The 18,637-nt window shown below is 43.4% G+C and overlaps 1 protein-coding gene across 4 annotated transcripts in view; it reads left to right on the forward strand.

Annotated features, from left to right (window-relative positions):
* ARMC2 (armadillo repeat containing 2) overlaps positions 1 to 18,637 on the forward strand; it is a 135,639-nt gene that overhangs the window by 36,119 nt on the left and 80,883 nt on the right. For all 4 annotated transcript variants that reach the window (XM_048844852.2, XM_048844853.2, XM_048844854.2 and 1 more), the window contains one exon: positions 10,292 to 10,368. In XM_048844852.2, the coding sequence (XP_048700809.2) occupies positions 10,292 to 10,368 (77 nt within the window). The remainder of the gene's footprint in view (positions 1 to 10,291; positions 10,369 to 18,637) is intronic.

Raw genomic sequence — 18,637 nt, forward strand, 5'->3', positions numbered from 1 at the left:
CCATCTTCACGCCCTGTGTGTGGCAAGTCAATGTCCTTGAGTGACCCACACTTGAGCTGTCTCATGTGTTTTGGGGAAGCTCATAGGAAAGACTGTTGCCAGATCTTCAGGGACTTCAAATCCTGCACCAAGAAAGACCAGGAGGTGAGGTTGAAGGTCCTCCTTATGGAGACTGCCCTAAGACCAGTGTCGGAGCTGCGCTTCGACTCGGCACCAAACACCTCAGCTTTGCTGCACAGTGCTCCTTCCACTTGTTGAGAGTCCCTGCACTGCTGCTTCTCCCTGGTGCATAAGAATAAGCACCAGGAGAAGTCATTCCCCCAGTGCTGAAAGGAAGCAGGCAAGGGGATCAGGGTAGAGCGAGAGCCGTATCAGGCCGCTCTCACTCTCTGGCACTGAAACAGGCACCTCTGTCAGCCTTGGTACTCTCGCCAGCTCTGCTAACTCTGGCATGGGAAGTGCCATCCTCCAGCAGACAGTGTACCAGTCAGTTCGTGGTACCATCAATGCCAGACGCATTTGCAGCTGCTAGAAACCTGCTCACTGTTCCAGTCCAAGGGTCCCCAGAGATTCAGGACTTGGCACCACCAGTACCAATGAGTGGCAGAGAGCCATCCTTCAGCTTTCGTGCAGCACCACGGCCACCTTGTAGGGGAAATCCACCTATGGTAGCCTGGTTCAGACTTCTCCGTGATGCCATTCACCAGCACCGAGAGGGTTGGCACCACCTTAGTCTCCACACTCCAGCTCATTGAAGTCCAAAGTGGGGTCCTTCTCTTTCCACTGTCAGGACCACCTGCACTACTCTGCATACCATTCCTACCCTGAGAGAGCCTCAGGCACTATGGTGCCACCAAACGCTCGGTATCCAGGACTGTGGGGAACGGCACTCATGCAATGGACTTTTTGGAACCTGTGAAGATTTCCCGTGGTCCAGGGCATCATTTCAAGGCGTTCGTATTCTGTGGCCTTGGAAAGTAGGGCACCTCCGGTACCGTGCCGTAAGACCCCTAACCCAGACTCTGGTGCTGAGCCCAGTGCCAAACCTCAAGAGGAGGTCCCACAGGTCTTGGCTGAGACAGAGGAAGGAGCAGAGGCCCCTCAACCAGCTTTAGCCGTCTCCTCCTCTTCCCCAGATGAGGCAGTGTGTGTCCCACCTCAAGATGATCAGAAGGCCTACCAGGACTTATTAAAGCAGGTGGCCTCGAACTTGGGTGTCCAAGCGAAAGTGTTCAAAGAGATAACACATAGTTTACTAGACATTTAGTCAGCAGTGGGTTCCCTTGAGTGGATCTTAATGAGGCAATCATGGATCCAGTTAGAGCGCTCTGGCAGAACCCTGCTTCCCTCCCTCCCATAGCCAAATGGACAGAGCACAAATACTTCATACGAGTCAAGGGGTAGAAATTTCTGTTTTCACACCCTCCTCCAAGGTCTCTAGTGGTGGTGGCCACCAATGAGAGGGACCATCAGGGTCAAGCGGGCCCAAGGCAAAGGACCTCAAAAAGCTGGACTTGTTTTGGCTGAAAAGCCTATTCAACAAGTGGGCTATAATTCTGAATAGCAAACTAGAAAGCTTTGATAGGTTGCTACGTGGGAGGCTATATGATTTGCGAGGTTGCCATATTATTTTAATATGTGGGAGGCAATGCAAAAATTTTAAAGCATGCTTTCCCAAAGAGGCCAGACAGGAGTTCTCCTCTTCACTGGTTGAAGAAGGGAAGACAGTCACCTGGGCCTCCCTGCAGGCAGTCTTGGATGCCTCTGATTCTGTGGCCCAGTTGATGGCCATGGCTGTTACCATGTGCAGAAGCTAGTGGTTACAGTCCTTGGGGTTTCCTCAGAAGGTCTAGCAAACCCTCCAGGATCTCCCATTCATAGGGTCCTCGCTCTTTACAGAGCAAACAGACACCAAACTCCATGGACTTTAGGGTTGTCTTAGTGTCCTTAAGTCTCTGTATACAGTATATATATACAGTCGGTATACACCAGCAGTGCCCAGAAAACACTACAGGCTTTGACAGACTGGACACTATTTTGCGCATCTTGCCAGACAGGACCAGCAGAGGAGGAAGAACAAAGGGATCAGGCATAGACCCCCTCCACCGACCTCCTCCTCAGGGCTGATGCAATCTACCACTAAACGCTCGGGCAGCTTGAAGCACTTGTTTTGACGAGACACTCAAAGATGACATCTCAGTCTTTCCTAATACTCACACCCCACCTGGGGGGCAGAGAGTGTCTGACTCCCTGCAGGGCAGGGCCCTCCAGTTCTGGCACACGTGGGAGGGGCAAGTGTGACAGATCTCCTTCCTCTACTCCCCACAACTCACCTCCATGTCCTACTTACTACTCCTCGTAATGCCTAAACCCTCTTACAGTATTCCCCAGCTCTACGTGAAAAAAGGAATAAGAATCTAAAAATACACTGAGCACCTTGTGTTAGGGGCCTGTACATCAGGAACCCCTTGACATTAAGCACACTCAAATCCGCACGGTTACATTATCCAAACTCTTTCATCTTACCTCAAGTTATCAGTAGTAATTGATTAATGCTGAGGCTGAGTCAGGATATGCTTCTACGGGCACAAGGTTCTGAAGATTCAGAGCAGGCTGCGCAGCGGGGACAGGAGGACGGTGAAGGAATTTGGCAACATGTGACCTCCAGAAGAAGAAGGGGGAACGTCCATGTACCAGCAATGCAGATACAGGTAAGTAACCATTTTCATGTTCTCTTCACAGGTACGATTGCAGGGAGTGGCCTAGATGATACGTCTGGGGGAAGGGAGCAGAAGGAGACTCCACCAGTTGAAAGGCATGAGATGCACTGTCCTAAGGTTGAGGGTTCCACGACCACCACCCCCAAGAGAAGGAGGCAGGTGGTGGTGGTCAGGGACTCTCTCCTCAGGGGGACTGAGTCCTCTATCTGCCGCCCTGACCGGGAAAACAGAAGTCTGCTGCTTGCCAGGGGCTAAGATTCGCGATGTGACGGAGAGTCTGCCAAGACTCATCAAGCCCTCGGGCCACTACCCCTTCCTGCTTTTCCACGTGGGCACCAATGATACTGCCAAGAATGACTTTGAGTGGATCACTGCAGACTACGTGGCTCTGGGAAGGAGGATAAAGGAGTATGAGGCGCAAGTGGTGTTCCCGTGGAAGGAAAAGGCCGGGGTAGGGATCGTCAAATCGTGGAAGTCAATGAATGGCTACGCAGATAGTGTCGGAGAGAAGGCTTTGGATTCTTCGACCATGGGATGGTGTTCCAAGGAGGAGTTCTAGGCAGAGACGGGCTCCACTTAACGAAGAGAGGGAAGAGCATCTTTGCGAGCAGGCTGGCTAACTTAGTGAGGAGGGCTTTAAACTAGGCTCACCGGGGGAAGGAGACCAAAGCCCTGAGGTAAGTGGGGAAGTGGGATACCGGGAGGAAGCACGAGCAGGAGCGTGTGAGAGGGGAGGGCTCCTGCCTCATATTGAGAACGAGGGGCGATCAGCGGGTTATCTCAAGTGCCTGTATACAAATGCACAAAGCCTGGGAAACAAGCAGGGAGAACTGGAGGTCCTGGCAAAGTCAGGGAATTATGATGTGATTGGAATAACAGAGATTTGGTGGGATAACTCACATGACTGGAGTACTGTCATGGATGGGTATAAACTGTTCAGGAAGGACAGGGAGGCCAGAAAAGGTGGGGGAGTTGCACTGTATGTAGGGGAGCAGTATGACTGCTCAGAGCTCAAGTATGAAACTGCTAAAACCTGAGTCTCTGGATTAAGTTTAGAAGCGTGAGCAACAAGGGTGATGTTGTGGTGGGAGTCTGCTATAGACCACTGGACCAGGGGGATGAGGTGGATGAGGTTTTCTTCCGGCAAGTTGCAAAAGCTACTAGATCGCACGCCCTAGTTCTCATGGGCGACTTCAGCCATCCTGATATCTGCTGGGAGAGCAATACAGCGGTGCACAGACAATCCAGGAAGTTTTTGGAAAGTGTAGGGGACAATTTCCTGGTGCAAGTGCTAGAGGAACCAACTAGGGGCGGAGCTCTTCTTGACCTGCTGCTCACAAACCGGGAAGAATTAGTAGGGGAAGCAAAAGTGGATGGGAACCTGGGAGGCCGTGACCATGAGATGGTCGAGTTCAGGATCCTGACACAAGGAAGAAAGGAAAGCAGCAGAATACGGACCCTGGACTTCAGAAAAGGAGACTTTGACTCCCTCAGGGAACTGATGGGCAAGATCCCCTGGGAGAATAACGTGAGGGGGAAAGGAGTCCAGGAGAGCTGGCTGTATTTTAAAGAATCCTTACTGAGGTTACAGGGACAAACCATCCCGATGTGTAGAAAAAATAGTAAATATGGCAGGCGACCGGCTTGGCTTAACAGTGAAATCCTTGCTGATCTTAAACACAAAAAAGAGGCTTACAAGAAGTGGAAGATTGGACAAATGACCAGGGATGAGTATATAAATATTGCTCGGGCATGTAGGAATGAAATCAGGAAGGCTAAATCAGGAAGGCAACTCCAGAGTTGCAGCTAGCGAAGGATGTTAAGAGTAACAAGAAGGGTTTCTTCAGGTATGTTGGCAACAAGAAGAAAGCCAAGGAAAGTGTGGGCCCCTTACTGAATGAGGGAGGCAACCTAGTGACAGAGGATGTGGAAAAAGCTAATGTACTCAATGCTTTTTTTGCCTCTGTCTTCACGAACAAGGTCAGCTCCCAGACTACTGCACTGGGCAGCACAGCATGGGGAGGAGGTGGCCAGCCCTCTATGAAGGAAGAAGTGGTTCGGGACTATTTAAAAAAACTGGACGTGCACAAGTCCATGGGGCCGGATGCGTTGCATCCGAGAGTGCTAAAGGAATTGGCGGAAGTGATTGCAGAGCCATTGGCCATTATCTTTGAAAACTCATGGCGATCGGGGGAAGTCCCGGACGACTGGAAAAAGGCTAATGTAGTGCCAATCTTTAAAAAAGGGAAGAAGGAGGATCCTGGGAACTACAGGCCGGTCAGCCTCACCTCACCCCCAGAAAAATCATGGAGCATGTCCTCAAGGAATCAATTCTGAAGCACTTAGAGGAGAGGAAAGTGATTAGGAACAGTCAGCATGGATTCACCAAGGGAAAGTCATGCCTGACTAATCTAATTACCTTCTATGATGAGATAACTGGTTCTGTGGATGAAGGGAAAGCAGTGGACGTGTTATTCCTTGACTTTAGCAAAGCTTTTGACACAGTCTCCCACAGTATTCTTGTCAGCAAGTTAAAGAAGTATGGGCTGGATGGATGCATTACAAGGTGGGTAGAAAGTTGGCTAGATTGTCAGGCTCAACGGGTAGTGATCAATGGCTCCATGTCGAGTTGGCAGCCGGTATCTAGCGAAGTGCCCCAGGGGTCGGTCCTGGGGCCGGTTTTGTTCAATATCTTCATTAATGATCTGGAGGATGGTGTGGATTGCACCCTCAGCAAGTTTGCGGATGATACTGAACTGGGAGGAGTGGTAGATACGGTGGCAGGTAGGGATAGGATACAGAGGGACCTAGACAAATTGGAGGATTGGGCCAAAAGAAATCTGATGAGGGTCAACAAGGACAAGTGCAGAGTGCTGCACTTAGGATGGAAGAATCCAATGCACCGCTACAGACTAGGGACTGAATGGCTAGGCAGCAGTTCTGCAGAGAAGGACCTAGGGGTGACAGTGGACGAGAAGCTGGATATGAGTCAACAGTATGCCCTTGTTGTCCAGAAGGCCAATGGCATTTTGGGTTGTATAAGTAGGGGCATTGCCAGCAGATCGAGGGACGTGATCGTTCCCCTCTATTCGACATTGGTGAGGCCTCATCTGGAGTACTGTGTCCAGTTTTGGGCCCCACACTACAAGAAGGATGTGGAGAAATTTGAGAGAGTCCAGCAAAGGGCAACAAAAATGATTAGGGGTCTGGAACACGAGTTATGAGGAGAGGCTGGGGGAACTGGGATTGTTTAGTCTACGGAAGAGAAGAATGAGGGGGGATTTGATAGCTGCTTTTAACTACCTGAAAGGTGGATCCAAAGAGGATGGATCTAGACTATTCTCAGTGATAGCAGATGACAGGACAAGGAGTAACGGTCTCAAGTTGCAGTGGGGGAGATTTAGGTTGGATATTAGGAAAATCTTTTTCACTAGGAGGGTGGTGAAACACTGGAATGCGTTACCTGGGGAGGTGGTGGAATCCCCTTCGTTAGAAGTTTTTAATGTCAGGCTTGACAAATCCCTGGCTGGGATGATTTAGTTGGGATTGGTCCTGCTCTGGGCAGGGGGTTGGACTAGATAGTCTCCAGAGGTCCCTTCCAACTCTGTTATTCTATGATTCTATGAGGCTCTGCTATTATAGTCCCCTATGTGAAAAAGTAGCAACATGCCCAGCAATCATATCTTGATAGAGTACGTGTAATTTCTCTTTCAGAAAATAGTTGTGTATTTTCTAAATTAGCTGTACATAGTAGTGGAGCATGTTTCCCAAAAGTAAAAATCTGCTGTATGGAGGCAGGTAGTAAAGTAGCATCATTCCTACAGATCATTCTCAGACTTCTGCCAATGGTAGGGTTTGAATTTACAGTGCGTGGGGATAGCTCAGATTCAGTGGCCAGTGCCACAGCATGTCCCCTTGAGCTACCCACATAATCTAACAATGGGCTGCCTAGAAATCCTCTTTCCTAGCCTTGCTGCACTCTCTCATTTCAATAACTTCGGTGTGCGAGTGTTTAGTACATGCCATTCTAAACATTCAGATTCTTCTAACTTTTTCAATATTGCTTCCCTTAAGGGGTAGTGGGTGCCATGCACTAGGTGAGATCCATGCAGAGAGATTGAGCTTAATTGGAGATGATTAGCATCATGGTCTGAGCTGCAGGTGTGTGCAAAAAAAATTTATAACCTGTTGATTTTGTAAAATGCTGGTGTTTGGAGGGAGAGTTGTACCTATTAAGCATGGGGTTCTCAAGATCATAAATGTGGGCGCCTAACCCTACCTAGCACGCTTATGAGGCACAGCAAATTTCAAGAGAATCTGAGTAAGAATGAGGATTTTAGAGCACCTAGCTCTGATCTACACTACACAGGTTGACACAGGGCAGCTTATATCGACCTAAATATGTCAGTGTACACACTACAGCCTTGCTCCCGCCGATGTAAGTGCCCTACTACGCCGACATAACTCCACCTCCAGGATAGGTGTAGGGCTTATGTTGGTGTAGTTGGGGCGCTGCAGTGTCTATGTAAACACTGCCTTACTTACATCAGCTGTTGGCTGCCATTCTGGTCAATTTCAGGGCTTTATGCTGGAGCCGTGAAAGTGACAAGAAAGCCTGGTGGGCTCTGGTTGCCCCCTGTTCCTGCTCCTCGCTCAGGGAGTCAAGAAGCCCAGGTGGCTGTCCCCCGCTCCTGGCAGAGCTCTCAGCTCCCCACTGTCCCCTTCTTCAGTTGGTAGAAGCGCTCCTGGTGAGGACACGCACCACTGACAGGAGGGCAGCGTGGACATCAGCCATCTCAGTAATTACTGCAGTGGCAGTAAGTTGATCTACCACAGGTCGACTTAAGTTTATGGTGTAGACGTGACCCTGGAAAAGTTGTCCTTTTAAATAATTAAGTTTTAGCAGCACTTTCTAACGTGGAACCGGTGCTCCACTATAACATAATTTCCTGAGAAGTTTCTAATCAAGCAGAGTCAGCCAGTCTAGCCCACTTCGTAGGCCGAGTAAACTTACAAAAGTTTTGTTTTTTATTCTGTCTTCATCTGTTGATAGAGTAACTTTTATCTACTATCTGGACTGCCAGGCATTTAGGCTTCAAACCAGCAAAATACTTAAATAAGTGTTTAACTTTAAACCTTAGAGAAGTCCAATTAACAGATAAGACCTTTCCAATAGCATTGTTTGCACATCTCTGTATGAAGGACATTTAAGGGGATGAATTGTATCAGTGTGTGAGCTATAGTTGGAACAAAATGTGTTAACTTAAATGCATGCTGAAAATAGAAAACATAGATGTACACCACCTTGACCGTGATGTCTTCCTTGACAAATAAATAAGAATCCAAAGAAGAGAAACTTTCTCTTTTTAATGGGAGTTTACTACTTGTGTTTCTAAATATCAGTGCAATTTTGGCACATATATAGAGTTATGGCAAACACAACAGAACGCAGATGCTGAAATCATGCATTAGTTTCCTTTTTGTCCAAACGAAAACTGATCACATAATGAATAGGAATTTTTACACATCAAAGAATAGCATTATGCAAAAATACTGGGATGTTTCAGCTTGGAAAAGAGATGACTAAGGGGGGGATATGATAAAGGTCTATAAAATCATGAATGGTGTGGAGAAAGTGTTATTTACTCTTTCACATAACACAAGAACTGGGGTGTCACAATGAAATTAATAGGCAACAAGTTTAAAACAAACAAAAGGAAGTACTTCTTCGCACAACTCACAGTGAACATGTGGAAACTCAGTGCCAGGGGATGTTGTGAAAGCCAGAAAACTATAACAGGGTTCAAAAAAGAATTCGTTAGACCTATCTTCCATGAATTTATCAATGACTATTAGCCAAGATGGTCAGGGATGCAACTGCATGCTCTTGGTGTCCCTAGCCTCTAACTGCCAGAAGCTGGGAGGAGAGGACAGGGGATGGATCACTCAATGACTGCCTGTTCGGTTTAGTCCCTTTGAAGCACCTGGCAATGGCCACTGTTGGAAGACAGGATGTCGGGCTAGATGGACCATTGGTCTGACCCAGTATAACTGTTATGTTCAAAATTGCTTTACAAACCAGGGGCTAGGTGGTGCGGTTACAGTAGTATATGGACAAAAAGAACAGTCATTATATGCAATGAGCAATAGCTCTCTCAGAGACTTGGAAATTAGAACTTTTCCGCTGATGAACGTTGGTCAACTGAGTTGTTCCCCCAGTCTTTGAAGAATGCTGTTATATTCAATACAAATTTTTAGCGCACAAACTATTTTGATAAACACAAATCACTCTATCACAGAGGTGGGCAAACTATGGCCTGTGGGCCATGTCCAGCCCGCGGGACCGTCCTGCCTGGCCCCTGAGCTCCTGGCCTGGGAGGCTAGTCCCCGGCCCCTCCTCTGCTCTGAGCGGCATGGTAAGGGGGTGACAGTGGCACACATGTGGCGGTGGGGGGGTTTGGTCGGGAGTCCCAGGGGGCAGTCAGGGGACAGGGAGCAGGGGGTGGTTGGATGGGGTGGAGGTCCTGTGATGGGGCGGTCAGGGAACAGGGGGATTGGATAGGGCGTGGGAGTCCTGGGGGGGGGGGCGCGATTTGGGACAGGGGGGTCCCAGGAGTGGACAGTCAGGGGACAAGGAGCGGGGGCGGTCCTGAGGGGGACAGTCAGGGGGTGGGAAGTGGGAGGGGGTGAAAAGGAGGCCAGGCTGTTTGGGGGGCACAGCCTTCCCCACCCAGTCCTCCATACAGTTTCGCACCCTGATGTGGCCCTCTGGCTAAAAAGTTTGCCCACCCCTGCTCTATCATATTCCCTATATTAAGGCTCTGTAAAATGCTGAATTTACAAGTTTTAAAATTAGATGAGTCCAAATTTAGTTTGATAACAGTAAAAAATAGATCTGTGTGAAATGTGTTTCTTCAGCTTTCAGTGTTATGTCTACAAATAGAAACACATCAGTTTTTCAAAAAGAAAAGGAGTACTTGTGGCACCTTAGAGACTAACCAATTTATTTGAGCATGAGCTTTCGTGAGCTACAGCTCACTTCATCAGATGTATACCGTGGAAACTGCAGCAGACTTTATATACACACAGAGAATATGAAACAATACCTCCTCCCACCCCACTTGTTTCATATTCTCTGTGTGTATATAAAGTCTGCTGCAGTTTCCACGGTATACATCTGATGAAGTGAGCTGTAGCTCACGAAAGCTCATGCTCAAATAAATTGGTTAGTCTCTAAGGTGCCACAAGTACTCCTTTTCTTTTTGCGAATACAGACTAACACGGCTGTTCCTCTAAAACATCAGTTTTTACATTCCATAATAGTGACATCTTGTGGCATAAATGTGTTATTGTTTTTGTAGTTTTCCTTCTTAAATGTCATGGAAAGTTTTCTATTTAAATATAATTGATTTGTATGAATGGTCAAAATAATAATTTAACTGGAAAGTGTAAAAATATATTGACTTATTAATTATAGTGTACAGTGTTCTTTTACGTATTGCATTTGGAGAAGGAAACATTTTGGTTATTGTACTTTAGTAGAATTTTTTTTGTGTGCCTATTTCTTTTAGTGACCAAATTAAAAATGGTGACAAGGCTTCATCAAATCCAAGCAGCAGTGGCTGGAATAAATCAGGAAGCAAAGCAGGTACAATATTCTGAAATCTCTTCTCAATTCATTTTTCTGGTCCTGTTTTTCTTTGCTTACAACACTTAATCATAGAATCATAGAATATCAGGGTTGGAAGGGACCTCAGGAGGTCATCTAGTCCAACCCCCTGCTCAAAACAGGACCAATCCCCAACTAAATCAACCCAGCCGGGGCTTTGTCAAGCCTGACCTTACTTGCATTTGCAGATGGAAGTTCACACAAGCAGAAATCATTCAATTTCTATGTTTCCCTTTTTTCGTTTCTTTATGCATCACTGGACAGTGCTTTTTAAAAAACGTTAAAATTTTTTGTAGATCCAGAAGAATAATATTTGATATTTAATATATTTGACCTTTAGAGCCGTTAAATGTGATTTCCTGATGTTTCAGAAGTACTAATTTTCTTATATTTTGCCTTGAGAATTTGGACCACCAGTGTAAAGGGTATGAATACCTAGGGCAAAATGAGGCTATACCAGTTTACACCAGCTGAGGTTATGGCCCTCAACTTTTTTTCTGTGCGTGTGAATTTTGTTGTAGTTGCGTATCAGATAGTCAATAAATAACGTTTCTCTTATAATATTTTTAACATGCAAGTTAAAAGTGCACAGTTACAAATGCTTGGTAAACGTACAGCAGCTGTTTTGCTGGTTTTTAAAGCTATATTTCTTTAAGTATGGGCTTGATCCTGGAAGATGCTGAGTGCCTCCTGTGAGGTGCACTTCACTTTACTTGCAGTGACTTTAGTTGAAGTTGTGGGTGCTTATGGTTTTACAGGAAGTGATCAGTAGTTTGTTGCTCATGTTTTACATGTACATAAGTGTCATAAATTTGTATATATTACGGAAGAGGCCATATGTATTAGCAGAACTTTTTATTTTCAAATTTAGTTGATTAAGAACCCTATTAATAAAATAAAATAAAATGCTTCAGTTTTGTTAGGTCAGACACACATTTGGTCTTCAGCTATCTCCAGAATAAATTATGGGATACCAATATCAACTCAGATTTACATTTCCCTCCTGATTTGTGTACAACAACAAAAAATCTCTCACTGAAATGTAGATATTTTCAAATATGACTTCAGCGATACACTTTTAACTATAACATTTTAGAGAGGAAATAGTGTATTTTAAGTTTAGTGTGCTTGTGGGCAGAGGGTATTCTGTAAAGAAGCTAAAAAGATTAATCAGGTACTGTGTCCCTCTCTAAAACTCAGTGTTGCTAAGGCTCTTGTATTTACATGCTAAAAACAGCAACCAATAAATGCAGACGATTTAATGTCATTTCTTTGTGACCAGAATGTGAAGCTGTGGTTAAGACCTATAAACCACTGAGACAGAAAACTTTTTTGCTGAACTTTTTGCTTGAGTATCGGTATCCCGTTGAATCATAATTTACACAGTTAGAAGATTAAGGACTATCACTAACGTACTGAAACTATTAATTTTCACCAACACTTCAAAAAAAATCTTCCAAGACTGAGAAATACAAAGCCTTATTGTTTTTTATATTGTTGTCTTTTTGAATAATCACAACATTTTGTGCTTCTAATTTTTGTTGTTTGAATTAATATTGCATGTTAAAGGCTACTTATGATTTTTTTTCAGGGAGGTTCAAAAGGTATTGTGGAAACATGTAGTATGAAAATACCTGATTTTAATTAAATTACTTTTGGTTTTTGGATTCCATGTTTTTTTGGTGTATGTGAGAGATTTAAGAGAGAGACTGCTCTATGCTCTGATGAAAACTGAATAACCTTTTAGATTTACAGCATATTTTAGTTTTTAGTGTGACCTTTTACCCTCACACTGCAAACATGCACACAAATAATCTTATTAATTGGGACTAATCAGGTGTATAAAGTTGCTACATACATTCTTGCAATATTGAGTTTTTTACATGAATTCAGGGATGGGGTGTCAGAATCATAAGGGCAGAGGAAAAGTAATTCATCTGCATCTAGACTGTGGCAGGAAGCAGCACTGTGAGCTTTTCTAATACTCATATTTCACCTCTGTTCTCTTACATTGTTCAGAGCAGAGCTTCCCTTCATGGCAAATTCTGTGCAGTGTTTTATTAAATGAGCTACTAGTCATTTGGAACCTAAACAATACTATCAGCTCATTTCATTTGGGAATGAAAAAAGTCTGCAAAAGAAATAATCTTTTAAAAATCCTATCTGTCCAGTATATTTTACATGAAACAGCAGCCATTTTACATAAGCCCTAGAAATAGATATTATAAATTTTTACAATGGGCACATTGAATAGTGAAAATTAAGCTACAGAATTTTGATTTTTAAAAGTGAAACCATTTAAAATGGTCAGTTATGAATCTTAATCCTCCTTGTTTCACCCAACCAAATGCTCTCAGCACAGACGCACAGATTTAAGGCTTGAGACACTGATCACAGGAAGAAAGCCTCTTAACTCTTACGTTATTATTATATTGTATATTCTGTTCTTGTAAAATAATTACTACACTAAGATTTATACAATGAATGAACTGTGCAGATTCTTACATTAGTTTGCACATACTGTCAGGAGACACAGTTTCTGATCAGGTAAGGAGTCTGTCAAGTAAAATTATACGTCCTCTGGAGTTTCCAGTGTCACCATAGGCACGTTGGTCCCAGAACATTAGAGAGAGAAAGTAGGTGAGGTAATATTTTTTTATTGTACCAACTTCCTTTGATGAAAGAGACAAGTTTTCAAGCTACACAGAACTCTTCCTCAGGTCTGGGAAGGATACTTAGAGTGTCACAGCTCAGTACATGCTGGAACAGATTGTTTAGCATAAGTAGTTAACACACATTTACAGATCCAGAAACCACCCCAAACACACTAAAAAAATCTGTTATTTACAGCCAGGCCTTCAGATATCACAGAATAGGCTTCAGGAAGAAAGTCCATGATGCACACTTAAAACTGCCTTCAAACAAGGACACCCCACCTGAGGGGAGTAGATTGCATCATGGAACGGACCATCCAAATACCCTGAGAGAGCATACTTCAATACAGGGGAAAAAACCTCTTTGGCTCCATACCGATAGTTGTCACCCACTACCCCACACTGGAATCCCCTATGGGGTATCACTAAACAATTACAACCCACACTTTAGGGTGACCACATCCTAAAAGGAATCTTTCCTGAACCCTCTCTTCTGATCCTGCTATAACAGATATTATACCTGCAGTCATATCTCCACTGCTACAATAATCAATACTCTCCCAATACACTTTTCAAGATCCATGAGTCTTACACATGCCTATAACAAGGCATGATATACCTCATCTAGTGTGCTAAATGCCCCAATGAGAGCTTTATGGGTGAAACCAGACATTCACTATGCTCTCAAATGAACTCTGACAGAAAAATGATAAAAGACAAAAATACCCTATCATCCATGGGTGAATGCTTTTCACAAAATGATCACTCCATATCTGACCTCTCAGTTCTCATCCTCAAAGGAAACCTGCACAACGCGATCAAAAGATAGTCCTGGAAGCTTAAATTCCTAACTGCTAGACACTAAAAATCATGGTCTTTTTATAAAAACACTGGCATTATGGTTTACTACAACAATCTGTAAACCACTAGCCACCCGCCCCCTTTTTTGTCCTGTGACTTCAGGGGTATTAATAGAGTAAATTGCTTTGAATGGTCCCTTCGAATGTGTTAACTCCTTATGTTAAACAGTCTGTTTCACCTTGTATTTAGCTGTGACACTGAGTACCTTTTCCAGACCTGAAAAAGAGCTCTGTGTAGCTTGAAAGCTTGTCTCTTTCACTAACAGAAGTTGGATCAATAACATATATTACTTCACCCATCTTATCTGTCTAATACTCTGGTATTTACAGATTGGATCACTTTATTCAACCAAGTAATGTCTGAACTTTGTTTTCCAGCTATTTTTTTTTTTTTAAAGTAAATCCTACAAGTTATCTTGAACTAGAAATTTATTGTAACTGTTTCTTTGGATTCCGTGATTAAAACATTGAGATAAAAAAAGACTGATTTACAACAGAGTTTGAATAATTTTGGAATAAGAGAAACATGCCACAAGACTTAATAAATAGTGGCCCACATTTCCTGTTACATCCAGTCTCTGCTCTGCAGAGTGCAGGGAGACTGCAGGCTGGCTCTACAATAGCCCTAAGAGGCTGTCCATCAGGAGAGAATAGCCAGAGCACTTACTCATGATCCTCTCCTTGGTTTTCCTCTCCACCCCCTCTCATTCTCTGTGCAAGGGTGATAAGGGAGGAACTCTCTCTATGGACCTTATCCAGAGCCCACTGAAGTCAATAGAAAGGTTCCCACTGCCTTCAGCGGGCTTTGGAACAGCCACGGTACCAGCTAAGGACTTCCCCATGCTGGGGATGTTCTTTGCTCATGGGATATGACCAATCCAACCCTTTTTCAAAATGGAATCAAAGGAGGCCAGAAGATGTGGGACAATCTGATGGAGTCTAGACTGCAGGTTTCATGTCTGTAGAGAATTTGGTAGAACTCACTGCACCTTCATGGAGATCTTGTTTAGTTTTTGGTTGTCATTATGTACAATCTACTCTTTGTTTAAGTATGGTCCTCACTACCTTCTCAGTGTTGTTCTTCTCTGGCCAAGAGGCTTGGAACTTAGTGAGTCCAATGATTAGGGGTCTGGAACACATGAGTTATGAGGAGAGGCTGAGGGAGCTGGGATTGTTTAGCCTGCAGAAGAGAAGAATGAGGGGGGATTTGATAGCTGCTTTCAACTACCTGAAAGGGGGTTCCAAAGAGGATGGCTCTAGACTGTTCTCAATGGTAGCAGATGACAGAACGAGGAGTAATGGTCTCAAGCTGCAGTGGGGGAGGTTTAGATTGGATATTAGGAAAAACTTTTTCACTAAGAGGGTGGTGAAACACTGGAATGCGTTACCTAGGGAGGTGGTAGAATCTCCTTCCTTAGAGGTTTTTAAGGTCAGGGTTGACAAAGCCCTGGCTGGGATGATTTGACTGGGATTTGGTCCTGCTTCGAGCAGGGGGTTGGACTAGATGACCTTCTGGGGTCCCTTCCAACCCTTATATTCTATGATTCTATGAGTTATGCTTCTGGTCAATTGATGCTGCTGTAAACCAATTTAGAGTTATTTTTTTTCAAAATTCCCCTAAGAAGCAAGTGCCCCAACTCCACACTGCACCTAATTCCTGTCAATTTGGGAAGTGAAAAAACTTAATTCAAGGTTCAGTTTTCAATCACCTGTTCGATACCACTCCTCTGGGCTGTGGATAGTATTTTAAGGATATTTTATATTAATGGAGTAAAGGAGACAAAATATTATGTTTGAAAATTCTCAGATATTTGAGGTTCACCATTAGCTAAAATAATATACTACAGATCGTTCACCTTGAAACTAGCCAATAAAAAGGTCCAAGAAAATTTTCAGGAGCCTTAGCAATATGATTTTTTTTTAATCCTCTCAAAATCCTCTTCTCTCTTTTAGTAGCCATCCTCTCTGAACCTTTTTCTGTTTCCTGTATAGCAAGCCAACTGCTGCCTTCAAGATGTCACCATTGGAGCTAGTAATAAGATTTTCAAAAGCACCTAAAGGATTTAGGAGCACAAATCCCATTGAAAATCAATGAGACTTGTGTTTCTAAATCCCTGAGGTACTTTTGAAAATCTCCACTTCAGTTTTGAGGTACTCCAGAGAGCAACTATGCCACCACCACCACCAAAGAAACACTCCATTTAGCTTAAGTCTCAGGGAGAGAAACATTTATATTGTGTGTTGTAATGTGGAATTATATCTTGATATCACAAACCTCACATTTAAGAACATAAGAATGGTCCATCCAGCCCAGTATCCTGTCTACCGACAGTCGCCAATGCCAGGTGCCCCAGAGGGCGTGAACCTAACAGGTAATGATCAAGTGATCTCTTTCCTGCCATCCATCTCCACCCTCTGAGAAACAGAGGCTAGGGACGCTATTCCTTACCCATCCTGGCTAATAGCCATTAATGGACTTAACCTCCATGAATTTATTTAGTTCTCTTTTAAACCCTGTTATAGTCCTAGCCTTCTCAACCTCCTCAGGCAAGGAGTTCCACAGGTTGACTGTGTGCTGTGTGAAGAAGAACTTCCTTTTATTTGTTTTAAACCTGCTGCCCATTAATTTCATTTGGTGGCCCCTAGTTCTTATATTATGGGAACAAGTAAATAACTTTTTTCCTTATTCACTTTCTCCGCACCACTCATGATTTTATATACCTCTATCATATCCCCCCTTAGTCTCCTCTTTTCTAAGCTGAAAAGTCCTAGCCTCTTTAATCTCTCCATGTGGGACTTGTTCCAAACCCCTAATCATTTTAGTTACCCTTTTCTGAACCTTTTCTAATGCCAGTATATCCTCTTCGGGATGAGGGGACCACATCTGTATGCAGTATTCAAGTTGTGGGCGTACCATGGATTTACATAAGGGCAATAAGATATTCTCTGTCTTATTCTCTATCCCTTTTTTTAATAATTCCTAATACCCTGTTTTCTTTTTTGACTGCCGCTGCACACTGCGTGGACATTGTCAGAGAACTATCAACGATGACTCCAAGATTTCTTTTGTGATTAGTTGTAGCTAAATTATCCCCCATCATATTGTATGTATAGTTGGGGTTATTTTTTCCAATGTGCATTACTTTACATTTATCCACATTAAATTTCATTTGCCATTTTGTTGCCCAATCGCTTAGTTTTGTGAGATCTTTTTGAAGTTCTTCACAGTCTGCTTTGGAAGTCTCACGTGTTTTTTGGATATATACTGTTATAATGGAGGTTGGGTGAAACCTCAGTGAAGCCAATGGGCATTACAGCTGCATTTCATTCAGGATAAATGTAAGAAGCAGTTAAGTTCATTTTTGGAGTAAGATAGCTGAGATGACAGGAGCCAGCACCCAAAATACAGGCCTCATTGCCAGGCCAGTTAGCAACAGAGCTGTAGGGCGGCAGGGGTGTCTTCCATCAGTGGCCAGTGCCAGATAATTGCCTTGTTCTGTTCATTCCCTCTCAATCATCAGGTGAGTCATCCCATGTTGTCCAGTCCCAGCTTCTGCCAGTCAGAGGTTTTGGGACACCGAGAGTATGGGATTGCATCCCTGACCATAGTGGCTAATAGCCATTGATGGACCTATCCTCCATGAAAGTATCTAATTCTTTTTTGAACCCAGTTATACTTCTGGCCTTCGCAACATCCCCTAACAATGAGTTCCACAGGTTGTGTGCTGTGTGAAGAAGTACTTCCTTGTGTTTGTTTTAAATCTGCTGCCTATTAATTTCATGAGGTGACCCTAGGGTCTTGTGTTATGTGAAGGGGTAAATAACACTTTTTTCCATGCTATTCATGATTTTATAGACCTCAATCATATTCCACCCCCAGCTGTCTCTTCTCCAAGCTGAACAGTCCCAGTCTTTTTCATCCATCTTTATATGGAAGCTGTTCATACCCCTAATCATTTTTGTTACGTTAGAATTGGAAAAGGTACAGAGAAAGAACTGTACATGGTATTCAAGGTGTGGGTATACCATGAATTTATGTAGTGGTATTATGACATATTATTTGCCACGTTCCTAACATTCTGTTAGGTTTTTTTGACTGCTGCTGAATGTTCAGCAGATATTTTTAGAGAACTAGCTATGATGACTCTGAGATCTTTCTTGAGTTGTAACAGTTAATTTATATCCCATCATTTTGTATGTATGGTTGGGATTTTGTCTTCTAATGTGCATTGCCTTGCACTTATCAAAATTTAATTTTACCTGCCATTTTGTTGCCCGATCACCCATTTTTTTGACAATTTTTACAAGTTGCAAAACTCTCTCTACATCACTAAAATCCAACTCACCAGTTTTTCCCAGTTATTCTGTACCTTCCTTATCTTTCTTTTGTATACTAGTAGTCCACGTACTAGTCTGTGGACTACTGTGGAAGGTACCTCCCCCGTTTGTACTGGGGCAGAACATTAATGTATTTTGCCTTTGACAAGTTTCTTATTTTCAAGTTCAAAGCTGACTTCAGCTTTGCAAAATACGGTGGTATTCTTGACATGGGTGAACAGAATTGTTGGGAGAGCATAATACATTCTATTAACATAACTTCCCACCACTTACAAATATATATAATGTATATTCTATTAATACCGTGCAATTAATACCTATTAATGTGGTGTATATAATGCCTAACATATATATATATATATATATATATATATATATATATATATATAGGCTAAC

The sequence above is a fragment of the Caretta caretta genome, chromosome 3 (genome assembly GCF_965140235.1).
Source record: "Caretta caretta isolate rCarCar2 chromosome 3, rCarCar1.hap1, whole genome shotgun sequence".
In the NCBI taxonomy this organism is placed as follows: domain Eukaryota; kingdom Metazoa; phylum Chordata; order Testudines; family Cheloniidae; genus Caretta; species Caretta caretta.